Source organism: Pneumocystis carinii (genome assembly GCF_001477545.1).
Source record: "Pneumocystis carinii B80 chromosome Unknown supercont1.9, whole genome shotgun sequence".
Lineage (NCBI taxonomy): Eukaryota > Fungi > Ascomycota > Pneumocystomycetes > Pneumocystales > Pneumocystaceae > Pneumocystis > Pneumocystis carinii.
Window position 1 is genome coordinate 404,229 of NW_017264721.1, and position 10,402 is coordinate 414,630.

Sequence of the window (10,402 nt, forward strand, 5' to 3'; positions counted from 1 at the left end):
TATAAATACAATTATCCCTTATTTAAAAATAAATTATCAAAATAAATGTAAATTTTTATTTAAAAGACATCTTTATATATATTTATGAATATATATATTAATTCATGTTATATAAATTTATACAATTTTCTTTATATATAAAACAATTTAGGATAAAATTATCTATATTATAGTACATTTTAAAAGAATATTTAGCAACAAATATATATTATACTTTTTTTTTTATAAAGGAAAGCTATTTAATTACTAATTTTCTTTTAAATATTATGAAATTACAAAATCTAGCAAATCTATAAAATAAAAACATGGATTTCCAAGAAAAATAGCATTAAATGTCATTTAAAAAACATAAAGACATGCTTTATTATCCAATATTATTCTAACACAGTATATTAATAAGCATTCAATTTATCCGAATAAATAAAATGTATAAAAAATAAATTCATTTTATTTCATCATAACTCAATCTATTTGCATGTATATGAAAATACTGAAAATCTAGTTATTTTGTAATAGATATGCACAAAATATATTTAAAAGACATATAATTTATAAACATATATACGACGTGTATAATCTTCACATTTGTTATATAAACAAACATTTTGATAATATATTAATAACCATTTGGAGAAAATAAGCGCATTTTATTTATATTCAAGTTGCTCTTTGCTTAACTAATGTTAGAAATTTCTACATTGACTTTTCAGTGGTTATTACATTTGTTTTACTAATATCGAACCTTTAAAAAAAAAAATTGAATGAGCTCTTCAAATGAGAAACCTATTATTCGTGATAGAGGCCTTGAATGTTGGCTTCAAGCACTCAAAGCACATCTTTTAATCTTCGTTTCATGGTAGGTTTTTATTAAAAAAAAATAATTATTTTTAACAATAAAGGGGAATTGTAAATTCGTTTGGAATATTTCAGACATATTACAAGTCAACATTCTTAAAGGACAACTCTTTATCGAGTATTGCATGGATAGGGACTGTTGAAGGGTTTTCTATTATTTTGGTTAGTCTTTTGATTGGCCCAATATACGACAGAGGATATATACGACCTCTGATTATAATTGGATCTATTTTAATTATATTTGGGATGATTATGACCAGTTTATCAAAGAAATATTATCAATTTTTTATTTATCAAGCTCTTTGTATTGGAATTGGATCAGGATGTGTTTTTATTCCAAGTTTAGGAATAATAACGAGATATTTTGATAAAAAGCAGTCGTTAGCAGCAGGAATTATAACATCTGGAGCAAGCGTAGGTATGTAAAAGTTATTAAATATTTTGGATAAATGTATCCATAGAATATTAGGTGGCTTAGTTTTTCCTGTTCTTTTTGAGCTTTTAATTGACAGAATTGGCTTTGCATGGACTATTAGGGCGTTTTCATTGGTTTCTTTTATATTGATTATAATAAGCATTATAATTACCGAGGTTTATGCATTTTCTAGTCGTTCACCATGCTTGTTTAATTTTTCTTCTTTAAAAGATCGTACATTCATGATTTTTAATGTGTCTGTGTTTTTTATATTTACTGGTATTTATTTTCCATATTTTTATCTTCCTATGTACGCAAACGCATTGGGTTCTCGTTTTTCGACTTATTTTATTTCAGTTATTAATTTAACATCTATTTTCGGTAGGGTTATTACAGGCGTTATTGCAGACTATAAGGGACCCTTGAATACATTTATTTTATCTACATTGGCTTTAGTTATTTTAACGTATGCATGGATTGGTATTCGTAATATTCCTGGACTTTTTATTTTTTCAATTTTATATGGGATATTTGCAGGTGCGGTTATGTCACTCCCATCTGCAATAATTATAAAATTATCGTCAAATTTAAATTTTGTTGGAACCCAGATGTCAATTTGTCTTTTATTTACGGGTATTGGTTTTCTTATTGGAACGCCAATAGATGGTATTATTTTAAAACGTTTTAATAAAGCGTTCTTTTGGGCACAGATCTTTTCTGCGACAATTATGTTAATTGGTATTTTCGCTCTTTTTCCAATAATATATTCAAAACGAAATCGATTATTAATTTCTAAAACATCCTCATCTGGGACTTCATTTTATCGTCCACTTTGATTTTTTTGTATTATCTTAATAATTGAGATGTACGCAAACGATCATTATCCGTTTATATTTTTTTATGATTTATACATTTTTCCTTTTATTATAAATTGATCTATTATGGTAAAATTTGTATTTGCTTTAAAAAGGAAGAATTAGAAAAATCATTAGCATTATAAGATAGATATTTGATTAAATCTAATTTTGTCTTTTAAACTCTTTAATCATAATTTTAAAAATATTAATATAGATTCTTTTAAAAAATTCATAATAATTGTATTGTAAATTATGAATATAATTTTGATTATTTCTTTAAAATATAGTATTTTTTTATAATAATATTTTCTATTATCAACTTGATGTTGAAAATATCGTAATTTATCTTGATGTTTAGAGTAAATGTTGATATTTTCAAGTCGTATTAGGTATCCGTTGGAATTATTTTTTAATTGAAAAGGTATAAAGTATGAATAATATATAATATGGGGAATTTTATTTTGTAGTATATAAATCATAGCAACATGATTTTTTTTTGTATTTAAATCAGATTTTATAAAATGTTTTTTATATATTTATAAATCTTGTTATAGTATATATTTTCAAGTGTTTTCAATGGGTTTAGTTTTAAAGAGAGTGTTAATTAAGGTAGAAATGTTTTATTAATGGTGATATATATATATATATTGTTTTTTGTCTAATAAAATGAATATTTTCTAAAATAAAGATTATTTTTTTAAAAAATTGATTAAAATGTAGAATGTATGATTATTTCAAGTGATTGTATAGTACTAGTCCCTCGTCGTCCTCGTCGTCCTCGTCGTCCTCGTCGTCTTCGTCGTGGTAGTGATGAGAGTTTTATTGAATCATGTATTTCAAAATATATCTATCTATCTATCTAAATAATCTTTATTTTTTTTGAAAAAATTGAAAGGAGAATTATTTAGTATGATTTTTAAATTTTACAAGAGTTGAAAGTTTTGTTGTATTTTTATTTCATTATTAAGGTTTAGTTGGAACGAAGTTGGAAGTTTAATATATGTTGAAGTAGAATATATAGGGTTAGGTCGAACGTTTAGGTTTAAGAAGAATATATAGGGTTACGTCGAAGGTTTAGGTTGAAGTAGAATATATAGGGTTAGGTCTAATGTTTAGGTTAGGTCAAAGTGCAGGGTTAGGTCTAACATTCGGGGTTAGGTCAAAGTATAGGTTAGGTCAAAGTATAGGTTAGGTCGACGTGTAGGTTAGGTCTGAGTTATGTATAGGGTTAGGGTTAGGTTCACTCTTTTTTGAATGAAAAAACTTTTTTTTAATAAAAAAGTAATAAAACTCAAATCTATAGATTAACATGTATCCGTTTTTATTATAAAATTTCATGTTTTATGTATAAAACTTTCTTTTTTTTATTTTTACTTGGTCCCTTTCTTTCCCTCATCATACTTGGAATTTTCTGATATATTACAATAGATGGTTCATTCCTCTACTCACTTTTAAAATCTTATTTAACTGACCATTCATGCTATTTTTCCCCTATTTTTTATAAAAAGACTCGTCGCTTATATATAGAATGGCGTATACGTAAAAATAGAAACGTGTATGCGTGAAATAGAATGGTGCTTTTAAATTTAGAAACTTTATTCAAATTAGGAAATCTTTTTTTCCTTTTTAGTTTTGGAATCCATTATTCTTCTATACAAAGTATTTATTTTTTTCCTAACATGACTATTTATACTTTATATTTGGAAACCTATGCATATACTCGATATCACTCTGACTTTGCATATTCTACTCCCTCCTTTCCTTTCACCCCCTCTGGGACACTCCCCTGTCCGGACACACCCCGGACAGCTCTTGGCTGTCCCTCCCTCGACCCTTCTATACCCATCTATCCATCTATCCATCTATATATACACCGTTTTTACTCATTTCTATCCTATAAAAATTGACTTGTAATTTTGGATATATTCCTTCTATATGCATTTTTAGGACTGGCTAATATTTTAAGGTCTAGCTCTTTTTATTTCCGGCTAGTCATCCCCCCATCCGGAAATTGGCTTTTCCTTTTTCAGCGTTTTCTTCGATTCATCCGTAAATTTCCGTCAATATTTAAGGGTCTTTGCATATTAAGGGGACTGTTTCTGGACTGTATTTTTACCATACCCGTTGCTTCCTTTAGCGCTTGGAAAATATATTTTTTCTTGATATCCGTCTCGTCTTCAGTTTGTTTGTGCAATAATGAGGATTGCATTTTTTGCGCTTTTTGCGCAACTTAGTTGTATTTTAGTTTATTCAATAGCAGAAAGGGATTTCATGTCATTAGATGAAATATATGGTGAGTTTTTTTTCCTTAATTTCCTGTTGTATCATTTTTTACACGTCTTTTTTTACTCGTCTTTTACTCATCTTTTTACTCATCTTTCTATTCTCTCCTCTTCTTTTGGAAATCTCTTTTTCCTTTTATGGTTTTACTCATGTTTTCTAGAAGGAGGCGATATAAGTTTTGATCATGAAAAACTCGAATTTAACGAATATAATCAAGTTTTACAAATGCTTGAAAAGGCAAAAAAATTGGGAACCGGCTTTGTTGATAGAACCAAAGATTTTTCTAATAGACGATATGAAGGGAGAATTGAGTTAAATCATTTGGGGAGACGCCCAGGAGTCGACTATTTTAGGAAAGGTGGGGATGTTTTTACTGATGGTTATCCTCGTGGAGGTCATTTGATCGAGGATGAGTTGTCCGAAGAGGTGGCAATGGCACGGCCGGTTAAGAGGCAAGCACCACAAGCAGCACCAGCAGCGGATGGGATTAAGGAGGAACACCTTTTGGCTTTCATTCTGAAGGAGAAATATAAAAACGGATGCAAAGATGAGCTTGAAAAATATTGTAAAGAGTTGAAGGAAGCAGATAAAAATCTAGAGAAAGTGAATGATAAAGTTAAAGGATTCTGTGAAGATGGAAAACAAGACGAAAAATGCAAAGGCCTGAAAGAGAAAGTTGAACAAGAATTGGACACTTTTGATGCAGAACTTCCAGATGATTTAGGAAATCTAAAAGATGAAGAATGTGAAAAACATGAAGAAAAATGTATCCTTTTAGAAGAGACGGGTTATAATGATGATATTAAGAAGAAGTGTGTCAACTTGAGGGAAGGATGTTACAAATTGAAGCGTGAAAAGGTGGCAGAGGAGCTCCTTTTGAGGGCGCTCGGAAAGGAAGCTAAAGAAAAAAACACATGTGAACTAAAGATGAAAACTGTTTGCCCAGTGTTAAGCCGAGAAAGCGACGAATTGATGTTTTTCTGCCTTGATCCGACTAAAACATGTGGAGATATGAAAACAAAATTGGAAGAAAATTGCAAGCCTTTAAAAGAAAAGCTTAAAGATAACGAATTAGAGGGAAAGTGTCATGAAAGACTTGAGAAATGTCATTTTTACGGAGAAGCGTGTGCTGATGCGAAATGTAAGGAGGATAAGACGAAATGCGAGGGAAAAGGATTCACATATAAAACGCCAGAATCCGATTTTAGTCCGGTGAAACCGAAGGCGTCGTTGTTGAGAAGTATTGGGTTGGATGATGTGTATAAAAACGCAGAAAAAGATGGAATTATTATTGGAAAAGCAGGAGTGGATCTACCAAGGAAGTCGGGTACAAAATTTCTGCAAGATCTCTTGCTAGTGTTGAGCAGAGATGAGAATGATAAGAATACAGATAAAAAGTGCAAAAAAGCGTTAGAAAAATGTGGTGCTTCTGAGTATTTGGATGCTGATTTGAAAAAGTTATGCAAAGATGGTGATAAACAAGAGAAATGCAAAGCATTACTAGATGTAAATGTAAAAGAAAGATGTACAAATCTCAAATTAAAACTTTATCTGAAAGGATTGTCTACGGAATATGATGATCAAGAATCAGATCCTTTATCGTGGGGACAGCTTCCAACATTATTTACGAAGGGAGAGTGTGCAGAACTTGAGTCGGAATGTTTCTATTTAGAAAATGCGTGTAAGGATAATAAGATTGATGAAGCATGTCAAAATGCAAGAGCAGCGTGCTATAAAAAGGGACAAGACAGGATGTTGAATAAGTTCTTTCAAAAGGAATTGAGGGGAAATCTTGGTCTTGTAAGATTTTATAGCGATCCTGAAGAATGCAAAAAATCTGTGGTAGGAAACTGTACAAAACTTAAAGAAGATAGTAGATACCTTTCAAAATGTCTTTATCCTAAAGAATTATGTTATGCGCTTTCAAATGATATTTTTCTTCAATCCAAAGAGTTAAGTTCGCTTTTGGATGATCAAAGGGATTTTCCATTAGAAAAGGATTGTCTTGAATTGGTGGAGAAGTGTGATGAACTTAGTAGTGATTCATTATTGAATTTAGAAAAGTGTATAACATTGAAAAGACGCTGTGAATACTTTAAGGTTACAGAGGGATTTAGAAACGTATTTTTAGAAAAAAAGGATGATTCGTTAATGACTCAGGAAAACTGTACAAAGGCATTGCATGAGAAATGTAATGCTTTATCTAGGAGGAGAAAGAATTCATTTAGTGTTTCATGTGCTTTACCAGAAGAAACATGTAGTTATATGGTATTCCACACAAGTCAAGATTGTAAATATTTAAAAGAAAACATCAAGAATGGAGGAATTGTAGGAAAAATTGGGGGAGCAAATGGAAATGAAGCAACACTCGAAGAACTCTGCACAACATGGGGCCAACATTGTCACCAACTTGTGGAGAATTGTCCAGATCAGTTGAAAAAAGAGAATGGCAATAATCATAACTGTGATGAACTCGATGAAAAATGCAGTGATACCTTTAAAAGGTTGAAATTAGAGGAGGAGCTGACTCATCTGTTGAAAGGCAGTTTAAAGAAGGATGATCAATGTACAGAAGCATTAGGAAAGAATTGCACTGACTTGCAAAAGAATGAAACATTCAAAATTCTGCTTAGTGATTGTGAAAAAGATAAGCAAAATGTTTGCACAAAATTAGTTAAAAAAGTACAAGAGAGATGTCCTACTTTAAAAGCTGATCTGGATAAAGCGAAAGATGAGTTGACAAAGATGAAGAATGAGTACGAAAAGGCAAAAGAGGAGGCAGAAAAATCTACAAATAAAGCTAGCTTATTGCTATCAAAGTCTGGAAAAGCCGCAATGCCAAGTGGACAGGATAGCAATGGCTCTGTACCAGCACCACCAGCAGAGCCAGCACCAGGGACACTACCACCACCACCATCAACTGACGGAACGGTAAACACGCCAGCTGGAGGATCAGGGACATCCGCTGGAGGATCAGGCACACCAAGTAGTGGAACGACAGACTCTGCAAAACTTGGACTCGTTAAAAGAGCGTATGTAGAAGGAGGAGTATCAGAAGTAGAGGTAAAAGCATTTGATGCAACGACGGTAGCATTGGAATTGTATTTGGAATTGAAAGAGGAATGCAATGCTTTAGAACTAGATTGCGGTTTTAAAGAGGATTGTTCAGATCTTCAAGTTTGCGGAGAAATAGACACGTTATGCGGAGGAATAAAACCATTAGAAATTAAGCCTCATCATACAGAGACAATAACAAATAAGGTGACGGAAACGAAGACGGAAACAAAGACAGAAACAAAGACTGATGACAAGGCTGATGAGAAGACCGGTACGAAAACTGTTACAGAAACCAAGACAATAGGTGGAGGAAAAGTAACAGAAGAGTGTACAATGATACAAACAACAGATACATGGGTAACACGTACATCATTGCATACGAGTACGACAACGAGTACGTCAACGGTGACGTCGACAGTGACGTTGACGTCGATGCGCAAGTGCAAGCCTACCAAATGTACTACTGATTCAAGCAGAGAGACAGATAAAGGAGAAGAAGGAAAAGAAGGAGAAGAAGATGTAAAACCGAATGATGGGATGAAAATAAGAGTCCCTGATATGATTAAAATAATATTGTTGGGAGTGATTGTTATGGGGATGATGTAAATGAATGAAAAAAATGTTAATAGATTGAAAATGTGCATATATCCATTGTTTATATATAATAGAAATCTAAATGAATGAAATGAAGTTTTAATTATTTTAACACACCATCTTAGTTCGAAACTATGCTTTATCGGGTAAAGTTTAAGCTTATCGAAGAACTAAAGTTTATGATAAGAAGATGTTTAAATTTGTTGTAAAAGCACTTGAATGAATGGATTATCGTGAAAAAAAGAGAGTTCTGCGTATCTTAAAGAATTAGTAGGGGTTATCATTATTTTAAAAAAATGAGTCAAGTGTAAAACCAGCGTAAAAAGATTCCATCTCATCTCATAAACAACGACTCCAGTCTAAAATGATTGTAAAATGGATCTATCATGAAACACTAACCCTCCTAACCCTAACCCTAATCCCACTAACCAGAGAAAGAAGTTATCTTGAACCCATTAAAAGACGATTTGAAATCGAGAGCTTTATGATCATCAAAAAGAGAAACATTAGATCGATTGAAAATGGAATGATCATGAAAAGTTGTAACCCTAACCCTAACCCTAAAGTGACTAACCAGATCACCCGACTCTTCTAAAACCACTAGAATCTCATTGCAAAATCAGTCAACTGAATGTCCATTTAAAAAGAAGTACTACGATTTATTCAATTCTTTTATTATTTTAAAAAAGAAGAGCAAACTTTATAACTACTTAAAAAAAAAATAAAATCCAAGTTTATTCTAAAAACGATTAGAATAATTGTAAAAGAACTAATAAACTTTATGATTATTTTAAAAAAACTAGTGAAATCTATTGTTTATTTAAAAAAATTAGTAAAATCCAAGTTTGTTGTAAAAAAATTAACTCTACGCTAATTACAAAAAAACTAGGAAATCTATTGGTTATTTAAAAAATATAGTCAAATCCAAATTTCTTGTAAAAAACCAGTAGAATTATTCCAAGAAAATTGATAAACTCTATTGTTTATTTTAAAAAAATCAGTAAACTCTAAGATCATTGTAAAAAACTAGTGAAATCCAAGTTTGTTATAAAAAACCACTAGAATGATTGTAAAAGAACTAATAAACTTTATGATTACTTTAAAAAAAATAAAATCTGTTGATTATTTCAAAAAAACATCTAAATTTTATGATTACTCCAAAGAATTAGTAGAATCTATTGTTTATTTTAAAAAAATCAGTAAACTCTACGCTAATTACAAAAGAACTAGTGAAATCAATTGTTTATTTAAAAAAAATCACTAAACTCTAAGATCATTGGAAAAAAATAGTGAAATCCAAGTTTATTGTAAAAAAGTTAATTAACTCTAGGCTAATTACAAAAGAAGTAGTGAAATTTATTACTTGTTTTAAAAAAATTACTAAAATCCAAGTTTGTTGTAAAAAACTAGGAAATCTATTGATTATTTCAAAAAAATTAATAAACTCTAAAATCATTGAAAAAAACCAGTGAAATCCAAGTTTATTGTAAAAACGATTAGAATAATTATAAAAGAAGTAATAAACTTTATGATTATTTAAAAAAAAAGAGAAAAGTTTATGATTACTTTAAAAAAAATAGTCAAATCCAAGTTTGTTGTAAAAAAAATATTTAACTCTACGCTAATTACAAAAAAATTAGTGAAATTTATTACATGTTTTAAAAAAACTAGTGAAATCTATTATTTATTTAAAAAAAATAAAATCTGTTGATTATTTTAAAAAAATCAGTAAACTTTATTTCTTATTTAAAAAAATAGTCAAATCCAAGTTTGTTGTAAAAAACCAGTAAAATGATTGAAAAAAAAGTAGTGAAATCTATTGTTTATCAAAAAGAGTCTATGATTATGATAAAAAAAGAGTTAGACATTGGTTATCGTGAAAAAAAACGAATCCATCTGTTTAGCAAAAATTAGTCTGTCGTTAGGGCGAAGCTAGTGGTGATTTAATAAAAGTAAGCTATTCAATAAGGTTGAATTGAATTAAAGAGATTGATTTGAGAGATATTTTTATTTAAAAATAATTTAAAAAAAAAGATTTTAAAATGAAATTTAAAAATGAAAATAAAAATGAAAATGAAAATAAAATTAAAATTAAACTAAAAAAAATTGTTAATCATTAATCAAATAAAAAAGAATTGAATTTTCATTGATAAATATAAGAAATGAAAGCATAGACTAGGTTTTATTAAAAAAAAGATGTTTATTTAAAAATATCTTTAAAAAAATTTGAAGAGATTTTAAAATTAAAAATGAAAATCAAAAATAAAAATGATATCTAGAAAAATTTATTGAATAGATCAAGTAAGATTGAATTAATTTTTGATAGTAAAAGAAAAGATTA

At 29.5% G+C, this 10,402-nt stretch overlaps 3 protein-coding genes across 3 annotated transcripts; all 3 read left to right on the plus strand.

The window, feature by feature from the left end:
* Positions 1-718: 718 nt before the first annotated feature.
* T552_02245 (hypothetical protein) lies at positions 719-2,152 on the plus strand. Its single transcript, XM_018370797.1, has 3 exons — positions 719-856; positions 900-1,273; positions 1,325-2,152. The coding sequence occupies exons 1-3, from the start codon at positions 762-764 to the stop codon at positions 2,104-2,106; spliced, it is 1,251 nt and encodes a 416-aa protein (XP_018225688.1). The 5' UTR covers positions 719-761; the 3' UTR covers positions 2,107-2,152.
* Positions 2,153-4,323: 2,171 nt separating this feature from the next.
* T552_04149 (hypothetical protein) lies at positions 4,324-4,845 on the plus strand (the record flags this gene model as incomplete). The annotated part of the gene is made up of 2 exons (XM_018372200.1): positions 4,324-4,420; positions 4,571-4,845. Coding segments are annotated over 2 exons (372 nt in total), but the record flags the coding sequence as incomplete, so codon positions are not given.
* T552_03602 (hypothetical protein) lies at positions 4,843-8,073 on the plus strand (the record flags this gene model as incomplete). Its single annotated transcript, XM_018372049.1, has 1 exon — positions 4,843-8,073. One exon carries the CDS (start codon positions 4,843-4,845, stop codon positions 8,071-8,073), a length of 3,231 nt encoding a protein of 1,076 aa, XP_018225690.1.
* Between the last annotated feature and the right edge of the window lie 2,329 nt (positions 8,074-10,402).

Excerpts from the sequence above, each read along its gene's own strand:
- T552_02245 (XM_018370797.1), top strand. The coding sequence starts at position 762 with ATGAGCTCTTCAAATGAGAAACCTATTATTCGTGATAGAGGCCTTGAA. Across the intron at positions 857-899 it reads CTTTTAATCTTCGTTTCATG|GGGAATTGTAAATTCGTTTG; the intron begins GTAGGTTTTTAT and ends TTAACAATAAAG. Across the intron at positions 1,274-1,324 it reads AACATCTGGAGCAAGCGTAG|GTGGCTTAGTTTTTCCTGTT; the intron begins GTATGTAAAAGT and ends ATAGAATATTAG.